General features: G+C 38.3%; 2 protein-coding genes across 2 annotated transcripts; one reads left to right on the forward strand and one right to left on the reverse strand.

Moving 5' to 3' along the window:
* On the forward strand, positions 1-27,954 carry DIP-alpha (Dpr-interacting protein alpha). The gene is made up of 9 exons (XM_017138105.3): positions 1-180; positions 9,527-9,636; positions 10,199-10,384; positions 11,801-11,901; positions 14,367-14,458; positions 14,536-14,664; positions 24,888-25,007; positions 25,846-26,016; positions 26,590-27,954. The coding sequence occupies exons 1-9, from the start codon at positions 75-77 to the stop codon at positions 27,246-27,248; spliced, it is 1,674 nt and encodes a 557-aa protein (XP_016993594.2). The 5' UTR covers positions 1-74; the 3' UTR covers positions 27,249-27,954.
* LOC108054965 (uncharacterized) lies at positions 23,875-25,742 on the reverse strand. The gene is made up of 2 exons (XM_017138104.3): positions 25,583-25,742; positions 23,875-24,531 (listed from the first exon to the last, which is right to left on the reverse strand). Exon 2 carries the CDS (start codon positions 24,521-24,523, stop codon positions 24,155-24,157), a length of 369 nt encoding a protein of 122 aa, XP_016993593.2. The 5' UTR covers positions 24,524-24,531; positions 25,583-25,742; the 3' UTR covers positions 23,875-24,154.
* Positions 27,955-27,963: the final 9 nt, after the last annotated feature.

The following is a 27,963-nucleotide window of genomic DNA, read 5'->3' on the forward strand; positions in this document are numbered from 1 at the left end:
AATTTTTTCTGTGCAGTGAAACTGTTTTGTTCGCGTGCCGATCGCAAATGTCGTTGCGGAATTGTTGATACCAAATGCGAATCACGGCGAAACGGTTATTTCGGAATTCTCCACTCGCCCGGTTCGATCGGAATGGCAAAATGATAATTCACCTGCTGGTCGTCGTTTCGCTCCTGGAAGGTAAAAGGATCGGAAGAGTACAAAAAAACGCAAATTAATACGCTGGTGAAAGATATTCACCTATTTTTATGTGTTAACAATTACTTGTTCTGCAATTCAAAGTCAAGGGAATGTAAAAAAAAATCGAAATTATAAATTGAAAGTTTAACATCGGCACAATTTTAAATTTATTTCAAATAAAATCAAATTAAAAAAAGAAATTGTATTAAATGATTACATTTGGTACATTTTTTTGTTAGGTTTTGATATTTTAAAACTAAAACGGGCATGTAAAGAGAAACTAAACACATTTAAAATGGATTGGCGATTGGATTTAAAAAAATTCGTTTAAAAAAAGTTTACATTTTCATTTAATCATTGAATCGTTGAGACCACCTTTTTTACAAATTTTGAAATGCTGATAAGGCTGAACTAATTTTAAAAATTATTTATAGAACCTTATTAGAGGCATTTGATAACAGCCACTTGTTTTAATAAACGTGAATGTTATTTAAAATAATAATTTACTAGGTTTTATTTATTTTGCTGTTTACTAGTTTAATTGTTGAATTTAACAATGTGTACCCATTTAAAAAATGGTAAATTTTTATAATTTTTAATGCAGATTAGAAAGTTTAATAGATTAGAAAAATGTCAATTCAAAAATGGAAGCTAAATAAAAATATGTTTTTATTAAGGAACGAGAACGGGCTTAAATAGTATAAATAGAAAAATATATTAAATATTTAATTGCGGCTAAATATAGGCAACATTTTGACCAACTCTTTTCATTAACACAATTGTTCCTATGTTACCTATAGGATATAGTCGTCTGATCGGCAAAAATGTTATCTTGCTCTCGGTTATATTTTAAACTGCTTTTGAGATTTATCCGACCACTATATGATATAAACGTCCGATCGGAACAACAAAGTTAAACAAGCAAGTTATTTTTTTACAATTAAAAAAAAACATTTATTATAATTTTCATTAAAAAATATAGTTGCAAGTTGTTAAAGAAGGCATTTATTATAATTATAATAATTATTATTCGTGACGGAGGTGAATTGAGATTTCTTGTAGTTATTGAAAACCATTCAACTTTTACCTTCGCAACGGTAAGCAAATTTACAGCCATGATTTAGGTGTTTTCGAAAATATCAAGTTCACGCGTAAATTTGTATTTTTACTTAATGCTTATAATTTTTTTAACAAATGAAAATAAAGACAGATAAGTAAATTTCCTTTCACTAAATACTATGTTATTAAAAAAGAAATACGAAAAATGACAAGCCGAAATGACGATTTTCCTGTTTCAAAGTGATTAAAACTAATAAAATGACAAATCAAGATCCGACTTTAATATTGGTTATAAAATGAATACATCATTAGCTGCAGGCAAATTAAAAAGAAAAAATGACATGTCAATACAATAATTAGGAGTATTCTTGCGTGCAGTTTTAAAATGTTTCATGTCGGACTCTGGGATTTTCCCTGCGGCGAAAGGCAAACAGAGAATTAACGTGAAAAAACAGATCTTGTCAGTGGGCTGCTGACTTCTGGCCGGATCCGTTTGAACAGGGCTCACGGGAGATATCGGGGGTTAATCTGGGGCTTATCAGGGCCTCTCTTCGCCTGAATGCAACCCTGTAATCAGTGTTGTGCAGTGGATTGGACGGCGGACAGCGGACAGGAAACGGATATCGGACGGACGCATTCCGCATTCCGGCGGGCAATTGAACGCAAACCGACTTGATAATTGTTTCGCCGTAATGCGAGTCTATTGAACAACCTCAACCCCTCCCTCGGCTGGAGAGCGGGAAAATCGGGCGATTAATAACTGCTGGAGACTGCTTAATGCAGTGTCATGGCTACCATTCTGCATTCAGCATATAGCATTCTGCACATTGCATTGTTGCCATTGCCAATTGCCATTTGGCATTAAAACGTATAAATAACAAACAAATAAATAAATAAACAAAAGACAACGGGCAACATCGAAAACTGAACACTGGCCATTCAATGGCGATTTAATTGACTCACTCACTGACTCACTCACTCATCCACTTTACATTCACATCCGCATTCGCATTCACATTTTGCCGAGCTGATCCTTTTGATATCGCGATTCGTGCAAAATCTGTTCAAAGGGTTTGCACAGTATGTTGCAAAAATACTCACCGGCTTAAAATTAAAAATTTTCAGTTAAATACAGACAAACAATTTAATTATTTAATTTTTACATAAAGAGAAAAAAATAAAAAGTGTTGATTAAATGTTTAAACTTTAAACAAAACTATTTCAAACTAGCCGCAACATTTTGCGAACCACTGTCTGCCCGTTCAATTGCGCACACATATTTCTCGCCTCATTTTAATTGTGTAAAAATTATGTTTTCACCTTGCTCATTTTTCCCGCTCTCACTCTTTTCCGATTTTCCTCACCTGGCCGGCGGTGATTGTCGGCCCAATTGTCTGCCCGTCGTCTGATAATTGTAAAAAATGAAGTGCCAAATTGTTCACGTCGGCGCGACAATCGCAAATGCTTTCCTTCCTCGCATTAAATATTTACGGCCCTCTCTAAAAACAGTTGGCCTTTTGTTTTTATTCCCCAGCCGATTCCCCAGCGGTTAAATCGTATCATTAATTTTGATTTGCTCAGCGGGGCTTTTAATGCGGCGAGGTGGAGTTTGCAGTTGCCCAAAATCGGTTTGGGAATCATCCGTTTAATGGCTAGTAAACCGAACTAATTTACGAATCAGCTGTTATATGGTCCCATAAAACTGTAATTGACTGACCACTAGCTAAAACTACTTAACTGCTTGTTTAAATGCAGTATACCTAATTCACAACTAAATATAATTTGATATCAATTAAATTAATATTTACATCTTAGTTTAGACTTAAATAAAAACTTTTTAACAAGGTTAATTTTGAAAGTATTAAAATATTTTTAATCGCATTTAAACCTGCGGTTAGGTAGTTCTAAATATAAAATAAAACTACCTACATTTATTTAAAGCACAACTATGTGCTGAAAATATTTAAAATATGGGGGTGCTAAAATTGGTGTCTGAAAGTATGCCACAATTTATTTTAAATCTAAAAGTGATATGAATTCTCACAGAAAAGCAACTATCCTTTATTCACTGCATATTTTTAGACTCATAGTTAGACCTTTAAATATGATTTTAAAAACCTAGCTATACATTTTTTTAACATTTCAACGTGACTTCAGAACTGATGGCGAAAACCAAACCATAAGCCGCCAGCTCTTTGGATCCAAATCTGTAATTTTACATGTGTCAATGCAATGGTGCCGAAACCCCCTGACAAAACTACAGAAAAAAGCGCGACTAGCGCCAAAACTATTCCCATAAAGTTGATAATTATGCATGGACGCGGCCCACGCCTCGTCCTGGGTCCGCATAAATATTAAATACATGCAGATGTGCATATTTAAAGCACTTAAATCACGGCAAACAATAATTCCCATGCGACGATAATGCCGCAGATGGTGATGGGTATGCGGGATGTGGGAAGTGGCAAGTGGGATGGCCGAGTGTGTAGCATGTAAAATGGCAGCTGATAATGATAAACACAAAAGTGAAAATAATTTTCAATTACAGCAACATTAATAACCGATAATAATCCTAAGCAAATATAATGTGCATGTGGATGTGTGTGCGTTTGCGTTTGTTACTGTGTGTGCATATCAATGATATGCAAATTAATTGCCAAATAGGACACACCGCCCGTAAGACCACCCAACATGCAACATCCAACGCCCAGTGAAATCCACCCACCGGATGTGAAATGTAAGCTAAACCGCAATATGGCCAAATGGCGTGAGCGAGATAGCGCCATTAATGGCCATTTTGTTGCTGTCCCCCGAGTGACTTAATTGATACCAACAACACCGGCAGTAGCCATGATTTTTATACACGAAAGCACAATAAAAAATATTCTATTGTTAAATGTATATTTAAATGGTTTAATTCTCCTGTTTACTACTGAATTATATCCAAGAGATAAACATAACGTTATTATCAAAAAAATTTGAACGTATTTACAAAGGTGTCTAAAAGTATGCAGCAAATAAAACGAAGCTTCGGGAATGAAACTGGACTGAAAATATTTTGTTGCTAAAATGCCTAAAATGTAAGATTACAAGTTATCATTATATCAACTTTTTGTTTTTCTCTGTGCATTTACACTCTTTTAGTATTTTTTTTATAAGTTTAAACTTTCAACTCCCTTTATCCTGCATTTATTCACGATTTTTTCGTCGGCGGTCCTTCGGCTTTTAGCGCCTGCGGTCAGCGGGAAAAGCCGCAGACGGAGTTACTAGTTTTTGCCCAGCTTTTCCTGAGAGGAAAGTTGCTGCAAGCCAAAAAATGCGCGTAATTCGTAATTAATTATATGTGACGCCCAAGGAATAAAATCCGAAAATGGGCTGAAAAAAAGAATCAGAAGAGGATTTAAGGTCGAAATGGTGGAGTATGTGTTTAAAAAAAAACAGATAAAAACGATGGACACATTTAATAATAAATATACAAATAAATACCATTTATTAGGGATTTTCAGACTGTTTTGAGCTTTCAGCGTAATTTTTAAATATTTATTTTACTGGCTTGAATTAAAGGCCACATTTATATGTATTTTTCTTAGCCAAATGTAATTTTATCTTAAATAATATTGAACCGATGCAAGAATTGTCCCCGTCTTCGCTGGCAGAAAACTTTGTCAATTAAAGTGAAACCCTTTTCAAACACACAAAAAATAGAACACAAAAGTGTGAAACAGAAATCAAGACACAATTAATTGCGTGACATTTGTTAGGGGGCCGAAAAGGGAAAAAGGCGAGAAATTTAAATTGAATTTTCGCCGGGGAAAAGTGGGAGGAAAATTGGCAGTAGTTCAGCCGACGACGATTTGTAAAAATGCTAATTTCAATGCCAACCGACAGTCATTTGCAGGCATCTTCTTGTTTTTCCTTCCTTTTTTGTGTTACTCGCCCCCCAAGTCATTTGTTTGTCTTGGCCAAGACTTGAATTTAAGACAGAGTTCTGGTGCCCGTTTCCAAACCCCAGTTTGTTGTATTTAAGTTTGCTGTCTTTTGGGTCGAAGAATCCCACTCTGTTTGCCTTTCAAATTTGCCATTATCACCTATCATTGGTGCTTTGCCACTGGATTTGTGGGCCTGTTCAAGTGTGAGGCCATAAAAAGCGAACGGCCAGGGAAAAGGTGACATCATACATTGAAAAAAATAATTGCCATTTGTAAAAGAGAGCTTCAGAATTGATTAAGCTTTTGTTGATGAAATATTTTTGTTGAAACAAAATATCTGGATTTTTTTAAATCACTTTAATATATTAAAATAGGTGTCTAAAAGTATGCAACAATACATTTTTAACCCATAAATGATATGAATTCGTACAGAAAGACGATTTTGCTTTATTTTTTGCATACTTTTATTAAGAGTTTTTAAATCAAAAAATTCCAATACCAATTTTAAAATTTTAAAATTTAAATTACAAAACAAAAGTAATAAATTTAACCGTAATTTTTAAAATATTTTTAAAACAGAACCAAGATGCTTGCATATTTATATCTTCTGTTCAAATATAAACATTTTTTCCCCAGTGCCAAAATCAGAGTCCCCACTGTCATTCCCATGCAGATTGGCATCTTTGTATCGCATCGTGTGTGTTTACCTTGCCACCCACATACGAACACACATATAAAACACCCAGCCGCCCAAAACTAATACCTTTCCTTGCTTAACTTTTGCCAATGTCCTTAGCCATAAATTTGCTTCGGCAAATCCTCATTGTCGTTGTGTGATTTAAACTTTTTCCCCGAGTAAATGCGAAAATGCGAAAAGGAGCCTCGGGATGCGAGCCAAAAATTGACAAGACTCCTCGCAATGGTGGGGCCGAAAATTGAAATGAAGGCGGAGATTTATGAGGCGGGGGACCTGGATTTCGGATCTCGGCTCTCGGATTTTGGATTTTGAGTGGACCAAAGTCGGGGGTTAATTGACTCTGGCTCTTGGCTTCCGAAAATGCCCGGCAGAAAGGCTCCAAGGAGGCTGGCCGAAGACCAGAAGTCAAGCCAAAGTTCACAAACAACTGGGTGGCGGGCGGGGGGTTAGAGTTTTCTGGGGTCGGGTGGGGGAGCGGTGACAAGTTCATTGGGATTGGGATTGGCACAATGCTGGAAAACATCTTCGCATGCATGCAGAGACTCTACGACAGATTGACAAACAAGCCGCAGTCAGCCAAGCAGCAACAGCATTTGCCATTTGCCAAAGAGGATAGGGGAGTGGAGAGGTATTGCCGCAGCCCAGGATCCACTGTACTGTCCGCACCCACAACACTTTGGCTTTAGGGTGGCCCTTCGCTTCCGTCGAGTGGCTACCGAGTTCCTGAAACAGACTCTCCGACCTTCTTGCACTCGAAACTTGATCCAAAGATTTTGTTTAAAAATAATTACTCTATTCATATAGATAAAAATTTATTATTCATAATATACAATAAATATTTGAATTATTTCTAAAATATTTGGGAACCTACTTGTTTTTGCTCTGTTACAAATATTAATAAATATTTATCCTATTAAACAGTACAAAAGTAAATTCAATTAAATGTTTTATATTACACTATAAAATATTGTGGTAATTTATTACTCTTTTACATATTTTTATGAATATTTATCCTTTAAACAATAAAATTTTTCTACAAAATACAATTTAAAAAATATTTTTGCAATCGTTGGTATATTTTGAATGCATAGCTTATTATGATTTCCAAAAAGTCTTTAAATTCAGCAATAAAATCTTCAATGACAGCCAATAAACTTTAAATACAGCCATAAATTGTTTTTTTGTTAATTCAGCCATTGTTCTTTGCTCACTCGACTTTGCGGGTAAATCAACATTGAATTTGGCAATAAATCAATAATGAATTCAATCAGTTCGATCTTGAATTAAATGCATTGCAGCAATTAATCCAGCAATGAATTTATTCACTTGCCCAAATAAACTTGCTGGAATATTTTTGGCTTGTGGCCGGCAAGCAGATTATCCAGATTACACTGTGCAGCATTTTTACTGTTTTTTAAATTTACCTCGATGGATGCTATATTTTTGGATTCGTTACGAATTCCCAAGTTAAACTACGTTTTCCAAAAAGTTCCCCGACGCAAGGATTCTTAGCAAAAGGACCTCAAAGTTCGAAAAATGCTGAAATTGGCCAACTTTGCGGAGCTCTCAGAGGCAAATGGATGCATGGTTTGATTCGATGTTAAAGTTTTTTAAAAGATACACCCTTTATCTTTAAAACCCCATACTTAAAAAATTTTTAAGATTTTTTTTAAGGCAGAAACAAATTCTAGAAAACATAGTCAAAAAACATAAAAGTATACAGCTGCGGTCAAAATGGTAGTAGTGTTGCCGCCCTGTGTATTTAAAAGTTTGTTGTTGTAATTGATCTTTTCCTGGTAATATTGTATTAATTATAATTTTACTATTAGACTAATTGGATAAAAAAAAGTTACAACATCAAACTTTTAAAAACACAAGGCGGCAACACTACTACTATTTTGACCGCAGTTGTTTGTTTTTAAGTTTTTTGACTATGTTTTCTGGAATTTATTTCTGCCATAAAAAAAATCCTAAAATTATTTTAAGTATGGGGTTTGAAAGATAAAAGGTGTATCTTTTAAAAAACTTTAACATCGAATCAAACCATGTATCCATTTGCCTCTGAGAGCTCCGAAAAGTTGGCCAATTTCAGCTTTTTTCGAACTTTGAGGTCCTTTTGCTAAGAATCCTTGCGTCGGGGAACTTTTTGGAAAACGCAGTTTAACTTGGGAATTCGTAACGAATCCAAAAATATAGCATCCATCGAGGTAAATTTTTGATGCTGCATAGTGTTATCAACTGTAGAACTTCCTGGGACTCCGTTTTGCATTTGGCAGGCAGGCAGAGCTACCGAAAGTGCGATAAATCATGCCTCTGGCCAATTGAGTCAATTCAGCACATTCCTCAGCACATCTCGCCCTATTCCGTACATAAGTATATATTTCTACACACAATATTCCCCCCTCGATCCCCGGCAATCCAATCCGTTCGTGAGCCAACGGTACTGTCTATAAATATTTAAATTTCAAGTTTGCCAAAAGTTTTTTGCATGCATTACGATGATGTAGACGACGGTGGTTGGGGGATATTCGGGGTTTCGGGGGATTTTGCGGCCAGGACAGTAAGGACAGCCAGGACAGTCGTGCGTGGCTGCTGCTGTCTGGCGAAACCCCTCGATCCACTCCACCCATTATTCCCGGCTAACCTCCTTCGGTTCCATTATTTTTTCCATACCCCACCGAAGGGGTCTTTCGGCTTATACGAACAAACGATCTCACCTTTATCGGTTTTTCTTTTATATCTTTATTAATTGAGATTTTTAAGATAAACAAAATACTACTACTCTTGTTAATTTAAAAATTATTATTTTGAATTATTATTTAAATTATTTCCAGCTTTTGGGGAGTATATTAGGCAAAGGGATCATTGTTTTTATTAATGAAAGAACCCATATACCTTTTTTATGAAATTAATATAAAAATAAGGACATGTCTTCTTTCGGTTGTAATTCCGTTAAAGATAATGGGCTGGTTAGCAGCCTTTTGAAAGTTGTTTAATAAAAGTTCAAATAACTCACTATTATATAGGTTATATTTTTGATTTATTATAATTTAGAGTATTTACCCCGCTGACTATTTCACTTGCACTTCCCCATTTTTTCCTTTTTTGGTTTACGGCCTGGAAAACTTTTTTGCAGCACTTGCAAGTGAAATGTTTGATTTCGATGATTCAATAAATTATTTATATTTGCGTGTGCCCCGTACCCTTTCCCTTTCCCAATCTCAATCCCCATCCGTAACCGTATCCGTATTCGTATCCGCACTTCTGTCCGGACTACGGACTCTCGCCTCCCGGGGAGTCGAAGTGCCGCAGTCGAACAGCCGGATGTCGATCTTCAATTAGCCGCCGCAGCTCTTTAAATTGTCTGCCGCCGGTCGTCTGGCACAGTTAAGTTGTTGGCAAGGCCGGAATGCAGTGGGTGGTGGATGGGTGGATGGGTCGATGGGTGGTTTCGGGGCACATTTAAAAACGATAAATCACGGACTTTTTGGCAGGCGCAACATTCAAGGTGCGGGGTTTTTCGCAGTGAACAGGGTTGGGTTGCCTTGAATGCATTGCCAGTGAACTGGCGCGATATCATTAACTGCCACACACACATAGACACACACACACACACCGCTGTACTCTAATCTCTGCCCCTTTTTTCCTTTCGTCCTTGCAGCTATTGGCGCCTTTCAGCCGGAGTTCGTGGAGAGCATTTCCAACGTGTCCGTGGCCGTCGGACGCGATGCAACCTTCACGTGTCACGTGCGACGTTTGGGGGGCTATCGGGTAAGTCAACAGTAAACGCCAGTGCACTGAAAAGAAAAATATATATTTTGTGTTTAATTCTCTAAAATAAGAATCGTTTTAAATTGAAACGAAAAACACAACCCGTTAAGATGAAAAACACATTTTTTTAACGTAAATGCGAAATTTGGAAAGACTGTCGGACGTGACAGCTTTTAGAATTCAACTTTAAAAATAAGAGTGACGGAGGATTTGTACTTTTTCTGTTTTTTGATTTATACCCCTGACGCTGTTGTGTTTATGGTGAATGAAGAGTATCTGCCCAGCCAGTTCTTAGAAATAAGTAAATTAGAGACGCGGCAAAAAACAAGTTCTTGAGCTATAAAACAAAAAAAGTAAAATTAGAAAATTGTCACGTCCGACATCCTGGATATGCCAATATTTAAATATTAAATATTTAATAGGTTACTGAAGAAATTTGATAGAATATTTTTTTTAGGCTTCAAGTGACTGAAATTATTAATTACATTTATAAAAGTCTATTTCAACTTTTTGCTGTAAAGAATATATTTTTAAAAACTTTAAAATTCCTTTTTTCATATAGGTGGGCTGGCTCAAGGCCGACACCAAGGCCATCCAGGCCATTCACGAAAACGTGATCACGCACAATCCTCGTGTCACGGTGAGTCATTTGGACCAGAACACGTGGAATCTGCACATAAAAGCGGTTTCCGAGGAAGATCGAGGCGGCTATATGTGCCAACTAAACACGGATCCCATGAAGAGCCAGGTGAGTTGATTACTTCTTCAGCCACAGCTACGTATACTTAATGAGATACAAATAAATTACGCATACGCACTAGCGTTCCCTAGAAGAGTAAAACAGAATTGAATTTTTCGTAAGAAGTAGAAGCCCTTAAAATGTCAAAATATATAAAATAGTTCTTAAGTGCAAAAATTATTGATTTAAAGAGTATTTCAAATTATGTTTAATTTTATTTCTGATTTGTCGTAAGAACTGAAAGCCCTAAAAGTGTAAAAAGATAAAAAATTAGTATATACAGTAAATATTTTAAAGAGTATTTTAAAATATGTCTAATGCCTAATTCTGATTAGTTTAATACCCAGCTTTTCGATTCATATTTTATATTCATGATATTTTCGCAACCTCATCGCTTTTTGCACGTTGTTGTGAAAATGTTATTCCCATTTTCCGATCCATTCTTTTCATGCGGCATTAAACGGTGAAGGAAAATGCGAATGCATTGAGCTGTTGTACTTGCCGTTGTTATTGTTTGTTTTCCGCCATTTCCACCATTTCCCACATCTACCCCCTCCTCGATTTCCCACATTTTCCACCCACTTATTCTTCTGCTTGTTTGGGGAAAAGAAAGCGCAGCAAATCGAAAGCGAAAACTATGAGAAAACGGGGGGTGGTGGGAAAAAAGGAAAATGTTGGGGCATATAAATTGGCAGCATCATGTACGCACACATACATAAATTTTGTATGGCTGTGTGGATGTTTTTCGGCATGTGTGGGTGTGTCCGCTCACACGTACACTCGTGTGTCCAGCGAAGTGAAGTTTATGGTGCCAATAAAATGTATTTCATGCTTCCTTAATTTTTATTTGCACTTTTACGCTTTTCACAACAACAACAGCAGTGGGGTCAAAGTGCACCGTACTGCCCGTCTTTTTTTGCCACACCCCCCTCCATTCCCCCCTCTGTCTTAAACTATTTACCTTGGCTTAGTTTATTCTTAGTTTATTCGACATCACTTCGCTTTACTCACCAGTCGCCATATAAAACACTTTGCCGTTACTCCTGCTTTACGAGCCACTTGCATAATCAGCGAATTTTCGCCAAGTGTACACTGGCAAAATATGCTTAAGGTTTATTTCGAAATTTGGTTAATATACGCTTTTTCTTTGTCTTTGAAAACAGTGAGTTAAACAATTTTTTTGACTAAACAATTATACAATTTTTTTTTAAGTATTACTAATCTATTTATAATATTTATAAAAAAATTTAAATAAATTTTAAATCACGAGTTAATTTGTTTTTAGAAGTCCTAGGTTTTTCGCACTGTGCACTCGAGTGTGCACTTGTCCCTTTAGCAATTTGTGATAATTTAAGTAAGTGGAATGAAATCCGCTGCGTGCTAATGTTTCTGTTATTTTTTTCTACCCATTTTTGGCACTTGCAGATCGGCTTCCTGGACGTCGTGATTCCGCCGGACTTCATCAGCGAGGACACCTCCTCGGATGTGATTGTGCCGGAGGGCAGTTCCGTGCGATTGACATGTCGGTGAGTATGTACCGTGTATGGTTTTAGCTTTGGTTTTGACATTCCTAAGAAATATACGTCTTTAACAAACGGAAATATAAATATATTAATGTTTACACAATAAAAAACAACACTTTTCAATCATATCTTTATTACGTATACGCCTCGTTCTTACCTTTAATCTTATAAATACCAAAATAAATTCATGTCAATCTCAAAAAAGTGTTAAATTCGTAATATTATTTATTATTTTAACCTCTGCAAGTGAGCCTTATTTTCCAAAACTTTAACTTACATTTTTAGTTTCGACTTAAACTGTTAAATGTCAGTTTCCGTTTCCGCTCGCCATCTTCCATTCCCATTTCCATCTCGTCTCTCCGCAACTTTCATTCGCTTTCTGTGTAATAATGTCAACAAATTAAGTGACACTTCATTTCTCTTGATTTAGCACCGAAACTCCTTGGCCATCCTGGGATTTAAGCCCGATGGGTATGTTGGTTTTCCGAATTCCAAAGAATTCCGATTCCAGAATCCAGGATGACATTTTTTACACTCTCCGCCGAGACAGAGACCGATTTTCTCTAGCCCATTTCAAGGGGTATTACGGCATTAGGGTCTCTAATTTGTGTGTTTGGGGTTTGGCGGGGGTTGGTTTTGGTGGCTGATTTATGAACTTGACCGCAACCACAAAGTGTTGCTCTCCTTTTTTTCTTTTGGTTTTTCAACGATTTAACCGCAAAATGATGAAACGACGGCGATAAGCGCGCTTTTCCCGCCCTTCCATGTGTTAATGTGTGCGAGTGTGGAAAGCTATTAGAGGACTTGTCTGCGAATTTCCTCTTTTGTTTTCAGCTCATTTTTAATGCCACTTAGTGCAAATCCCTTGAAACGAACTCAACTTTGGCGCGGCGAGCATTAAAAGCATCGACCATTAAACTTAAATACAATTAAACACTTGCTTCCAAATTCCATATTTAATGTTTTAAATTTTAAACCTCTGAACTTTGTACCAATGAAAGATTAAAGACAATACAGCGAGGGCCTCTCCGTGAGTTCCGTTGAACAAGTTGTTGAACCGAACTGAATTTCGCTTTGTCTAGCCGTCTTTGGGCCATGTAAATTGCACTTAGCCGGGCCAAAACGACTAAACATGGCCAAGAAACTGGCGCTGACTGCTAACTGTTGGCCCATTGTGTTGGCCACGTGTATGTGTATCTGTGTGTGTGCAGGCTGATTTTCTTTTTAGCCATTTTGCATCTGTTTGCGGCATCATAAAAATTTACCACACCCGTGTCTGGTTTGCTGTTGAACAACTGCTGTCTTAACACGCATTTCTCCTCGAAATACCCCGCAATCGCCAAGTTCGAGGGGTATATTGGCTATGCGATCCGTTGGCTTAAAATAATTTTAAAATTATTATGCACCAATTGGAGAATAATATTTACAAACAGTTACGATTCTGTATTAATTGATCGATTAAAAAAAAAACAATAAAATATATTTATAATGTTGGCTCTGGTAAGCAAATTTAATAATTTCAAAATATTTTCCACAATTTTGTAATGACATATTTAATGTACGCGAACGTCCCCACGTCGATCAAGTGATTTTTCCGACATTTTTCCCACTGCACCGCACACTCGAGCGCCTGCTGGCTTCAAGCGTTTTGCCTGCCCGCTTTTCCGCTTTCCCACTTTTCCGCCCCCCCTCTTTGCATTGCATAAAAGTTTTCGCTTCAACTCGGGCACAATGGAGTCCTCGGCTGAAGCATCGTCATATTAAATTTAATAAGCCACTGAACTTGAATATTTTCCATTTGGCATTTGCCATTTTCCATTTACCATCAACATTGAGGGGGCGTGACCAGTTGGTTTGTAGTTTATGGGTTCCTAAATGCTTTCTGATCCTCGGGGGTTTGAGATGCAGTTGAAAGCGATTCGGGAACGTTTTTGGCCAAGTTACAGCAAATACACAGAAACCGGATTTTTAGCCAAAAAAATCTGTCAAAACATTGGAAATAATCAATAAATTGATTGTCATACCTCGGGTTTTTTGCAAAAAATTTATTTTTTTCTAAATTTACTTGAACAGTACGTATCTTGGATTTTGTGTCCTACTTACAGCACCAAAAGAAATATTAAGAAAAATTCCCAATTTAACCAATAACTCAGTTACTTATTTTCCATCCAAAAACTGTGAGTGTTTGTCGAAACAATCGAAATAACGATTCTCATCACACCTCGTTAAATTCCTTATAAAATTCAAAACAAATTTCCACTTAAACCTTACATTTTTTCTTTTATGGTAATTTATTGCAAAAAATCATGAAAATGGAAAAATTCATACATTAGATTGTAAGCTTATCAAAACAAATAAAAATTAAAACAAAATCATTTTTCATTGATATAAAATATAAAAAATACTTTTTCCCGGAACAAATGATTTTATCGAGCCATTACTGTACTTTAACCGCGCTGTATTTGCAGGGCCCGTGGCTATCCGGAACCGATTGTCACCTGGCGGCGCGAAGACGGCAACGAGATTGTCCTGAAGGACAATGTGGGCACCAAGACCCTGGGTAAGTAGTGCTTTTCCCGCGGGAAAACCTATTTGTTTTACTTTACCCGCTCTTCCGTTGTTTCCCCCCCTTTCCAGCACCCTCTTTTCGCGGCGAGGTGCTGAAGCTGTCAAAGATCTCGAGGAACGAGATGGGCTCCTATCTGTGCATCGCCTCCAATGGAGTGCCCCCATCGGTTTCCAAGCGCATCTCCCTCAGCATACACTGTGAGTATTTGCCCCCCTCTTCTGTCCTGGCACTGCGCCATTAATTAGAGGCGCCTGCGGTTGGTCAACTCTTTTCGGTGTCGGTGTCGGTGCTGCATATGCATCTGCATCCCCTTCCGCATCCGCATCCACATCCCATCACCTCATCTTTGCCATCGCCATCATGAACATCAGTCAACCAGCTGGGCTTTGGCCACGGCAGCTGTGGCGTTTATCTTACATTAAGTTCAGACACGGCGAGAAAACGGGGGAAACATGTACTGTAACACTATAAAATAATTTATTTAGGAACATTTAATATTATTTTATAATTAGTATTAATATCTTCTATGTTTAACTTTTACTAAGTTGTTTAAATAATTTTCTAAATAAGGTGCAAATTTAGATACAACAATTTCCATGAGTATTATATCTTAAATTCAAAAAGGTTAAATTATAAATAACCTAAATGCTGTTTAACAGAAAGCCTTCACTATAATCTAAATTTTAAGCAGTATTTATATTTTTTTAGTATACCCATAGATTCCTTTGTTTTCTTCTCGGTGTACCGGAAGTGCTCTCCACCGGAGGAAATGCCCCGCAGCGCAAGGAATCAGTGGGGGGAAAATGCGGGGGCAGTGGGTTGAAAGGCAAACGGCAGAAGACAGAAGGTAAACTCGGGTCCTATGCTCTATGTGCCGTGCTAACTCGATTGTCCTTGTTGTAATCCGTTTAAATCCTGTCACTGATACCGGGCATTACCTGCTTCGTCTTTGCTTGTTGTTTTTTACGACATTTTTTTCTTTTTTCTTTGGGGGGTTCTTGTGGACCACAGCTTTTTTGTCAAGCTGTCTGCAGCACGTGCTGTCGACTCCCCCATATTCCTACTATTTTTCGCAGCCCCCTTTTTCCAACAGACCTCCGCCTCTGCACTTTTGACTCTGCTGCCATGTGGCAGTTCACTCAATCATCAAGGCAGTCAAAAGGGGGAAAGGGGGTGGGCACTGCGTTTGTTTGTCCGCCACCCTCCTTCATTTGCTCTCTGGCTCTTTTGCCACTGCACCACCCCTTTTTTCGGGTCCACCCTACGAGTTAGGTGGCAAAATCACGCCTTTTAACATTTTGACATTGTGTTAATGCGGTCTTTAAGTGGCCCTACGTCCATGTGTGACGTAAAATCTTTAACCCTTGGAAAAAATACCAAAATCAATAAAAACATAAAAGTGGAACCGAAATCTTAAGCACAGATTAGAATATAAAGAAGTCGGTTTTTTTATTTTAGTTTTTGTTAGTTACCCATTTTATAAAAATTAAAAAAAATATTTTTTAAAAGGTCAACCTTAACTTGACCCATTGAATACAGGTGTTAAAGAAAGCTTTTAAAGCCCGGGAGTTTCTTAATTATCTAATAATTACTAGAAAAATTAACCAAAAACAATTCCATTTAAAATTTTTAAAAAAGTAATAAAGTAATGCAAATGAATTTCCCTTTCTGGGTGGCAAACTATTTTCCCCAAAATTTAAAGGGTATCGCCGTGTTTGCCACCATTCGAGTCCAACTTTTCGGACCGCTTGTCAGCAGTAAACAGTCGCTGGTTAGCAGTTATCTTCGAGGAGCAGCCGAGGTAGAAACCTGGGAAAACTTTTTGATCAACTCGAGTGGCGCGTCCCCTGACTTTTCCCACTTTTCCCCGTTTCCGGTGCGTGTTTACTTTTCCTGTTGCCATTTTGCAACAACTTCCTTGCAATTTGTTTGCCAAAGAGTTGCTGGCTGCTCTTTTCCCGGAAACTTTTGGCGGAGTCAGTTGCACGACGATGCTTCAGTTGCAGATGGTTCGCCGCTGCTGCAAGTGGCTGATAAAAGTACACAGCAAAAAATTAAGGGGTCTTAAAAGAGACCTAGGAAGCACTTGTTTGGTAGAAAAACGTATATCCCAATTTTTTTTTAATTTTTATTAGGACTTTTTAAGGAAATTAACCAAGTGATGGCGGATTTGTAGGAGCATTAAAGAAAAAAGGTACACTCTACTTTATTTAAAATGGAATTTCAGTTTTAATAAATAAGTTTGATAAAGAAACTTCTTTATAAATTTTAGAGAAAATGTTGACCCATTTGCTTTTATGATGTGGACTTTTTTCTACCAGTGCATTTGCCTCTGACATTCCGCATTTTCCGCTTCCGCTGCACTCTGCTTTCCGTTCGCCGGCCTATTAGGGGCTTCCCCTAATTAGCCGCACCTTTGGGATGTGCAACAGGAACTGGCAGCGTGCCGCATCCCGCCAGCAATGTGCAACATGCAACATACCGCGAGCAACATGTCGTTTGCGATGGGCAATACTGCATCTTTAACCCGGCCGGAAAAACAGTCTTCATCTGTATTTTCACTCTTGGTCACGGGGCACGTTTATTTCACTGCCACGCCCCCTTTTTTTCCTGCAACGCCCTCGTCATGGGTGGTAAATCGAGCACACAGAAAATAAATGCAGCAAAATGGGAAAAATCACGTACGTGTGAAAGCCACCAAAAGAGTCAGAAAAAGAAATGAAACCGAAGGATTTTGACCACTTCTCTTACAGATCCGTCATTGTGGGGCGAAAAAAAAAACACACGTCTATCCCTTTGAATCTTAGGTTGCCAAAAATAACAACCTGCGAGCCCAAATCAATTAGATTAATATATTAGAATAGAAATTCACATCCAAAGATACAAAATTGCTTAAGGAAAATTAATTTAGATATTTTACAATAATACTGTTAGACCTTTTTTGGCTTCAAAAATTAAGATCTCAAAGGTACGTTTTAAATAAAACCGTCAGAATTTTTTAAAGAATTTTCAAGAACTTTATTTTAGTTAATATATAAAAGAATATTACAAATAAAATCTCTAGATTATAATTTGCTATATTTAAGAGCGTGAAATATATCTTAAAATCTTTATATAAGCTCCATAAGATCTAAAAAATGTAATACACTGAAATACTAAGCCACAGCGTACTTCATAGAAGTATTCTTCACCTTGTACCTACATTTAGAAGCCTTAAAGCTTCCATAGATTGCAGGAGCCTATTCCTCTTTCGAGGTCTGTCACTCAGACAGTTCGGCTCTTAGAAACCTATGCCCATGAAACGCACTGTACGCCGACTAGCAGCTTACAGCACGCATGAGTTCGGACTTTTTGTCACCTTCGACCAACTCAAGCTCTCCAAAAACAATTGCCCGAAAAGCGAATTGCGAGTCTGCTGCTGCAGATTGCTGGGAAATTTTTGGGGGGAAAGCTGGGGAAATGCAGAGGGCGACTTGTCCGTTGGCAAGGCAATGGGGCAAGGGGGCGTGGCACGAGTGGCAGGAGTGGCAGCAGCTGACGACGTCATTAGTGCATATTTGTGGCTTTGTTTGCCGCAAAACGGAGCGAGTTGCAGGAGCAGAAGCACCTGGCCAAATGGCTGAATGGCCCAAAGGTGAAAGGTGAAAGGTTGAAAGGTGGCCGTTGGCCAGGCAGGAACATGCTCAGAATAATCATTGCAAAATTGCAAATCGCCCAGCGAAAGCGCCGAGGGACTGCAGGTCCTTTATCCGGCATAAATGCACTGAGGATAGACCCGAAATGTGGCAGTTGCCTGGTCCCAGTCCCCCGATCCTCGATCCACATGTGGATTAAAGCAGGGGCAGTCGAGCAGCACGTCAGCCGGTCCGAAAAGCACCTCAAACCCCAACAGACAGCGGCGTCTTTGCCGCCTACACTCGGCAAAAATATGTAGAAAAACCAAAAAAAAATTAAAAACTATATAATTAATTACTATATAACAAATTATATGAATATCCAAAAAAACTATTAAGCTTTAGTTTAAATTTAAATGCTACAAAATTATAATTTTTTTATACGAAATTACATGAAGATCGAAACAAAACTATTGCACTTTAGTTTAAATTTAAATTCTAAAAAATCACACATAATCAATATAATTTTAAAAGCATTACAATTTTTGACCTTATTTATTATTATATTTTTTACTTTTCAGCATTTTTGTAATAATTGTGCCTTATTGTATTTTTAAATTTTTAAATATATATATGACTTTTAATATTTTCAGTGTACTTTTCTACAACAATTTCTTTACAGTTTATAATAACAAAATGTTTGGCCGCAAAAGTAATTTAATTCTTTCTAACTTTTTTAAAATATTTGCTAATATAATATAGACACAATTAAAAAAGTTTTCAACTTTATGGGTTATCGAACGCCAATTTGAACAGCTTTTTGTTTGAGATTTTGAGCAGGCGGATTATAATTTATTATTTATTATTCATTTTTAGAGTGTGCATGCGGATGGGCAAAAAAGCAGAGACAGCATCGTTATTTCATATGCATAAATGAAATTTAAAAGGGCCGACCACAAGCGGTATTAGAGATAGTTGATGGCTAAGACAGAGCGCAGTCGGCCATGGAAATCAATTAAAATCCTCCGGCTGGGATAGTCCTGCGCCAGGACTCCGCTGCAGGACCTGCAATCAACTATCAATGCACATGGCCGCAAATGTCTCAAGGGCGGGGGAAAGTGGGAAAATGGGAAACTAGATGGAGGCTCGGAGACAATGTGCAATCTGTAAGCCGTAAGCTCTGCGGGGGCAGGGTATTCGTATTCGCTTTTCGGTCCTCTGGCAGGTTTTACAAAACCACCAATTTTGGTCAGGACCTCCCTACCTCACTCCCTCCCCTTTTCGAACCCCACTCTCGCATGCCAACCCCTTCAGGAGCCCGACTAAGTGACAATAAATACGAAAGTTGGGCCATCGGCAAAAGAGTTGTCAATGCAGCGTCCGACGTTCTCTGCATGAACTGCATTCTGATGAGTCCTGGAAAATGAGAGGGCAAAATGGGTGGTGAAAAAGCGGGAAAGCCAGGAGCGCACACCATCAAATTATGCCACACTCAATTGGCCCTCAAGTGCGCCAGCCAACTTTTGTGCTGCTCACAAAGGCAGTCCTTTTTGAATACCCAATGGTTGCTGCATTAAAAGGTTCACAAATACGTACTTAGTGCCTATACAGAAAAATAATAGCACCGAAATCCCGATTTTCCATATAAAATACCGTTTTTTGGCCGACACAACGGAAATATTGATCCAAAAAAACATGATGTTAGCCTTTATAAAAAAATTGAAAATTGGCGAAAATTGTATTTTTCCAAGATCACCCGGAAAGTGTCATGGATTTATTGATAATTTTTTTTTATCTGTTCAAAGCAGTATGTATTTTTGGTATAGGACCATTTTTGGCCAAGTTACAGCAAAAAAACCAAAAGGAAAATTGAAATTTTTGTCAAAAACTAAAATCCCGAATTTTCAAAAAAAAAGGGTTTTTTTTGCTAAAACAAAACAGTTTTTTCGCTAAAACAAATGAAATATTGATCCAAATATGGATTGTCATACCTCACTGAACTCGTTATTAAATTTCCAATCGATCGGCATTTAAACCATTGGCCATTTGGCCATTTTTCGCAATTTAATTTTATTAATTTAAATTATAGCAGACATTTTTGAAAAAAATTTAAATTGTTATAATGTAGAGTTTTTTAACTGGTTTTATTTAATTAATATTTTATACTTTTAAAAGTCTACGAGTTTCGGTTGAATTACACTATGCAGCATCAAAAATAAACCTCGATGAATGCTATATTTTTGGATTCGTTACGAATACCCAAGTTAAACTGCGTTTTCCAAAGAGTTCCCCGACGCAAGGATTCTTAGCAAAAGGACCTCAAAGTTCGAAAAATGCTGAAATTGACCAACTTTGCGGAGCTCTCAGAGGCAAATGGATGCATGGCTTGGTTCGAAGTTAAAGTTTTTTAAAAGATACACCCTTTATCTTTCAAACCCCATACATAAAATAATTTTGGGATTTTTTTTAAGGCAGAAATAAATTCCAAAAAACAACGGAAAAACATACAGCTGCGGTCAAAATAGTAGCAGTGTTGCCGCCTTGTGTTTTTAAAAGTTGCATGATGTAATTTTTTCTTATCCAATTAGTCTAATAGTAAAATTATAATCAATACAATATTACCAGGAAAAGATCAATTACAACAACAAACTTTTAAATACACAGGGCGGCAACACTACTACCATTTTGACCGGAGCTGTATACTTTTATGTTTTTTGACTATGTTTTCTAGAATTTGTTTCTGCCTTAAAAAAAATCTTAAAAATTTTTTAAGTATGGGGTTTTAAAGATAAAGGGTGTATCTTTTAAAAAACTTTAACATCGAATCAAACCATGCATCCATTTGCCTCTGAGAGCTCCGCAAAGTTGGCCAATTTCAGCATTTTTCGAACTTTGAGGTCCTTTTGCTAAGAATCCTTGCGTCGGGGAACTTTTTGGAAAACGCAGTTTAACTTGGGAATTCGTAACGAATCCAAAAATATAGCATCCATCGAGGTAAATTTAAAAAGCACTAAAAATGCTGCACAGTGTTATTAATCATTAATCAAATAGTGGGGTTTTTATATTTCATTGTCTGACTGACAAATGAAATAGTCCTTATCCACACAGTTTTGTGTAGCCATTTCTCCATCATATAGCTGAACGCAGCCTCTAGATTTGTTGGGATATCCTTTCCGCCACTTAATATATGGCTGCAGGCCTGTGGTCTCAGATACGAAAACGCCCTCTTTGTCCAGGTCGGTAGTGCTAAGGTGATACCATCCGGATTTCACGATCCTCACGGCGATACCATTTAATTCCTCTTCGTTTTTAATCGACGCCAAGTTTCCGCCCATCTCACGACAGGCGACACCAGCAGCAAAATGATCTAGCGTAATATTGTTTTCAATATAGAAGTACCTCGAGGCGATCCGTTGAAATTTAGGCGATATGGGTTTTACATTATTTCGAGTTTCCTGAAGAGTTGCCTGAATTGCTTGTTGTTGGCCTTCAATTTTGTCCTGAAGATCCTTGATTCTCACCTCGAAAGAGTCGTGGAAAGATGTTTTCTGATCGTCCAACCTTTTTTCCACAGCCAGAAGTAGATCCCTAAGCTCAGTTTGCTGAGTTTCCAGTTTTGATTGAACCTCCAGGAGTTTGGTCTGTATGGCCTGCTGTTCGCCTTGAATTCTGTCCAGCTTTATCTCGGATTTAGGAATGTTTTCGATTATCGGTTGCAGTTTGGTGAGGCAGAATTGGCCACAATAATTTGGAGGATCGTCCAGTAGGGAAACAGAGCCTGCATGCGTCAATAATTCCTGCACACTGACGATAATTAAGGCGCACCAAACGGAAAGTACCAACTTAAGCATTGTGAATAAGTTAAACCACACGATGTGAACTTTAGTGTAGTACTGAGAAGTCTTTTGACTTCTTGCTGAAGTCAAAAGACTGGTGATACAGACCTACATAAATCAATAAATAAAGTAATAAATTAAGAAAAAGTAATGATAAAAGGATTACAGTGTTAAATTGACGTCATCGAAATAATAAAAACAATGCGCAAAAAAACGGTTTCTTATCGCGGAGCACAATGATAGCAGTGCACTACACTGAGATAAAAACAGTTCTTAACGTTTTCGAAAAAAATTATATCTTTGTTAATTATACCCGTTACTCGTAGAGTAAAAGGGTATATTAGATTCGTGCAAAAGTATGTAACAGGTAGAAGGAAGCGTTTCCGACCCTATAAACTATATATATTCTTGATCGGGATCACTAGCCGAGTCGATCTAGCCATGTCCGTCTGTCCGTCTGTCTGTCTGTCTGTCTGTCTGTCTGTCTGTCTGTCTGTCTGTCTGTCTGTCTGTCTGTCTGTATGAACGCTGAGATCTCGGAAACTATAAAAGCTAGGAGATTGACATTTTGCATGCAGATTCTAGGAGTTCCTACGCAGCGCAAGTTTGTTTCAAAAGGGTGCCACGCCCCCTCTAACGCCCACAATCGGTTATATACGATTTTAAAAATTTCAATATTTTGGAAAAGTAAAAATGCAGTTTTATTGTGTTTATCAATACCTATCGAAATGTAGAAGAAATTTTTTAAATCGGACCATTCGTTAAAAAGTTACGGCGGATCAAAGTTTTTCTCCATCTCTTTCGCACTCCCTTTAGCTGAGTAACGGGTATCTTGTTTTTATTATATTTTCTTCTCGAATATGGGACGTGCCATGTCAACCCGGCCACCCCACTTTTTTTTTTTTTTGTATGTGGACAGTACCACATTGATTGCAAAGCCACTTGCTTCCAATAGTTTACCTCATACCTATTTTGTCAATGTTACCACTCTTTCGCCGTAAATTCGCGTTGAAAAGAAAACACAAAATTATTTTTATCCTGCGAACGGAAGAAACAATTGGCATGGTTCAAAAACAGAAAAATCTGTCTTTCCATAGCCGATTACAAGAAAAAAAATAGATTTTATTAGACCGTAGATGACCAAGCGATAGCGTTTTTAAAGTCTAAAAGTAGGATTTCGTCCGAAGGGCCAGTCTGCAAAAATACCATTATATTTTTCTCACAAAGCCCCCTATTTAACGGATTTTATGCCACTGGTTTCAAAGTGGGATCTCTCTTGAGGAATTAGCTATGAATTCTTTTCATTGATTTGTTAATTTTTTCCAAAGCATATACGATTATTTTATATTACTTATTAGTTTTTTCTGACAGTTAACTACTACAAAAACGTGCAAAAGAATTCATAGCTAATTCGTCAAGAGAGATCCCACTTTGAAACCAGTGGCATAAAATCCGGTAAATAGGGGGCTTTCTGAGAAAAATATAATGGTATTTTTTCAGACTGGCCCTTTGGACGAAATCCTACTTTTAGACTTTAAAAACGCTATCGCTTGGTCATCTACGGTCTAATAAAATCTATTTTTTTTCTTGTAATCGGCTATGGAAAGACAGATTTTTCTGTTTTTGAACCATGCCAATTGTTTCTTCCGTTCGCAGGATAAAAATGATTTTGTGTTTTCTTTTCAACGCGATTATACGGCGAAAGAGTGGTAACATTGACAAAATAGGTATGAGGTAAACTATTGGAAGCAAGTGGCTTTGCAATCAATGTGGTACTGTCCACATACAAAAAAAATAAAAAAGTGGGGTGGCCGGGTGGACATGGAACGTCCCATATATAGCTTTTCCTTAACAATTTAAATTTGAAATCTGCCTTGCAAGTGACTGTAGTTACATTGTATTTGTGATATTGCTTTAAATTTAAATGTACAATAAATTAAATTAAATTTGCTGACGATTTAAGGTGGTTAAACTGAATAGTTTATTACAAAGATGAAATTTGTGGGCTGTTATGTTTCGAAAATGATGGTATGTGAATGGGCATTTATAAAATTTTGAACATGTTATTTGTATAACCGCTTTTGAAAACGGTATAAAATTACAAAATATACAGAGAACGTAGCAACGCACAAAACAGGTTTATAGCATTTATGTGGTGATGTGGTGGTGAAGGGGGATTAATTTCCGTGGGACGTGTGGCTCATATGGGGGCTCCTTCGGGCTTGATCCTCCAATTCTTAATGAGCACTGTCTACCACTAAGACGTTCCCCTCCCCAGCGGCCCCGTCGTCCTTGACAGACCCCTCAAGGTCACGCTTGATCGGTGCTCCGCTTAGCACCTTGATGATCCTCCGTTTGTCATCCTTGCGGCCACGCCCCCTCAAGGACTTGACAGTGAGACCGAGGACAACGCAGGCCACGGTGGCCGCGCCCACGCACATCAGAGCCTTGTGGGCGGGGCGCAGGTTGCCCAGATTGTTGCCCAAGTTGCCCAGGTTGCCCAAGTTGCCCAGGTTTCCCAGTCCTTCGAATCCTTTTGAAGAAAGTCCCGGCAGCAGGCCCAGCTGATCCGTCAAGTTGGACAGAAACTTTGAATAGTCCGACATCCTGAATACTGGGGAGACAGATATTAATATTTTGAAATTTATTTTAACTACTAAACAAAATTAACTTATTATTGCTTAATAAATATTGTGGGAATCGTAAATATTATTCAATAGTATTTTTTTAGAATTTTAAAGAAATATGTTTTGACTTTTCCATCAATTATTCCATCTAGACAAAATCTGTTAAGACTCTAGTACAAATGACCCCCTGATTTCTGGCCAAGAATCTCTGAGTTTTGATGCCAACCTGAGCCAATTTGATGGCCGATCGGCTGGCAACATTTGTTTTATTTGGACACCTCTCAGCCCCCCAAAGCCCCCAACAAACTCATGCCCAACTCACGCCACTCCCTTCTTGTTGCAGTTCATCCGGTCATCCAAGTGCCGAATCAATTAGTCGGCGCACCACTTGGCACTGATGTCCAAATCGAGTGTCACGTCGAGGCCTCGCCCAAATCAATTAACTACTGGATTAAGGACACGGGTAAGTGTGTGCGAGTGTGCGGAGTGTCGAGACCCGTCTGCCGATATATATATACAAGCGGACAAACGGACATACGGACACATATAGATATATATCTGCCTATATGGCAGATGGGTACATACATCTATGCAGATGCCGGGCTCTGGGGCCGAACGCATCATTACTCCAACATCGATTCGAATCGAATCGCTTGGCATTGTCATTAGTCAGTTGTCAGATTGCGGCACGTTCGCTCGTTGCAGGTGCTGCAGTTCGGTGGTGGAAGTCTGCGATTCTGAGAACCAGAGCCCATTTGCTAAAATACCCTAAATTTTCAAAGCCCTAAGAGTCTAGATGTTCTAGTACAGTTATCTGAGTTAGTTGGACTTCTTCACGAGACGATTTCTTAAAGAACATAGTTGATCAGTTCTAAAAGTCAATTTAGAAAATATATTATTTCGCTTTTCAGAAATATTTACACACTTATATTGACTTCGAGAAGATTCGACTTGGATCTATTGTATTCCGCGTATTCATTTAGAAAAAGAGCCTTAGATACTTTAGTGTTAGTGTTATAACAATTACTTCTCACTTACCCAATACCGTAGAATTTCCTTGGGGAAATATTTTTGCTATTTTTAATATTATTTTTCAGCCGAAACTGGTTGTGATGTGAACTACAGCAGAAAATATAATGAAATAGAGCTGGTGGGAAAGTCTGACGTTTGTCAATTCTGGGCTCGCAGCCTGCTTTACGTTTGCAATTTTCCATTTTTAAATAACAAGCCCAGTAGGCTGTGAACCAGTTAAAAAAAAATCCGAATAAAACCTAATCACATATATTTTTACCACCCATTAGGAGAGATGATTGTGACTTCGGGCAAGTACCATGTCCAGGAGAGTTCGCAGTCCATGTACGAGACCAAAATGTCGATGATAGTCAGGAAGTTTCAGAAAGATGATGTCGGATCCTATCGCTGCATAGCCAAAAACTCACTGGGCGAAGTCGACAGCAGTATCCGTTTATATGGTGAGTTTTTCACGCCCCCTCCATCAATGGGTAATAAATGCGAGCCTACAGCAGGGGTAAACGCAATAGGTACTTTAAAATACATTTTATTATATATTTACAAAAAAGTATAATTATTATTATTTTTAATCTTGAATTAAATCGATTTTAAATACAGCTTGGGTAAATACGATAGGTAGTCCCAATTAGGTATCTTAAAAATAATTCAATCATTTTGATTATATACAAAAAATTAGTATACTTAGTTTATATTTATATTTATTATGATGCTAAATAGCAGTACAAAAAAACTAAGCAATTTTTTACGATTTTAATTGATTTTAAAATTAAGTAAATGAATATTCCTATTTTTTCTTTAAAAATAAAATATAAATAAATTAAGGTGTAACTATTTAAAATCCCTTTTAACTTCCCCACTTAATTTTAAATTTTCCGGTGACTCTGCTATTTTTCCGTCCCCCATTGTAGTGCCTCGAATCCGCGAAATGGGACGTATTTGCACCTTTGTTTCAATTACATTTTCTCATTCGCTCTTTTGTTCTTTCACTTCCTTTTTTTCGCGCTGCCTTTCAGAAATCCCCGGACCGAATCGTAATAAAAATCCGCTGAACGGCGGCGGAAAAGGCGGTGGCGGCGGAGGAGGTGCGGGCGGAAGCCTGGATGCGGATGCCAATGACATTTTGAAGCAGAAACAACAAGTCAAAGTCACCTACCAGCCGGAGGACGAGGAGCTGCAGTACGGATCCTCGGAGGATTTCGAGGGGGAGGGCGGCGAGGGCGGTGGGCTGACACCGTTATCGCCGCACGTTTACTACACCAGCGGCAATAAACCGGCCACACATAAGCCGGGCAGCTCGGGCGGCAATCAGCATCAGCATCAACATCAGCAGCACCACCATCACCACCACCACCAGCAGCACGGCGGCGGCGGTGGGGCAGGTGGGGCAGGTGGCGGTGGTCCGGGTGGTTCGCCCACTGGTGGTGGCGAAATGGGGGGCATAACCCGCAAGCCGCCGCCATATTACGGCGGCAATACGGAAGTGCGCGGCCCCATCGACAACAACGAAATGAGCTCCGGCTCCGGCGATTCGCGACTGCTGCGTCGGGGTCACCACTTCACCCTCCTCGCCATCCTTCTCGTCCTGCTCGTCCTGCCCAGGAGTTGGCACTGTCGACAGCCGTTCTTAATGGGCCTGTCGACCCTGTCCGGCCTGCTGCTCAGCCTTTTATAATACGCAGTCTAATGGACTCACCAGCACATCCAGCAGCAGACTCAACAACACACGGGAGGCAGCGAAGGAAAAAGAAAGGACATTCATCAGGCACACTATGGTGGGCAATACGCTAGGGATATCAACAATACTTTCACCAACACTCATTTTTAACCAGGAACACACAGAAATGCTGAGGTTTGTAATTCTTGGTCCTTGGGACTAGACAACAACACTTTCACCAACAGTACATGTAAAACACTAACTCTCAATCAGACAAGGCAAAAGTCCAAGGGACTTAGTAACACTTTCACCAACAAATGATTCAGTGTTAAAAAAGTCTAGAATAGACAACAACACTTCAACAACACTTTCACCAACAGTATATGTAAAACACAAACTCTCAATCAGACAAAGCAAAAGTCCAAGGGACTCAACAACACTTTCACCAACAAATGTTTCAGTGTTGGAAAAAGTCCAAGGGACTGAAAGCATTCACACAAGCATTCCACAACACTTTCATCAATGGTCTCTTTGAACACTTACTCTCAACCATAAGGAGACGCCAAGCATAAGACACACATGTTGTAGTAGCAAATGTTAAATTGTTTATAACATAAATTAAATAAGAAAGAAAAACACAAAAAACAGGGATGGTGTTCGGAGGCATCCGTATTTAGTAAATGTATTTAACGCAAGAATTTCTAGAGTTACCGAAACATTTTTAAGGGGGTTG

Source organism: Drosophila takahashii, chromosome X, assembly GCF_030179915.1.
Source record: "Drosophila takahashii strain IR98-3 E-12201 chromosome X, DtakHiC1v2, whole genome shotgun sequence".
NCBI classification, from domain to species: Eukaryota; Metazoa; Arthropoda; class Insecta; order Diptera; family Drosophilidae; genus Drosophila; species Drosophila takahashii.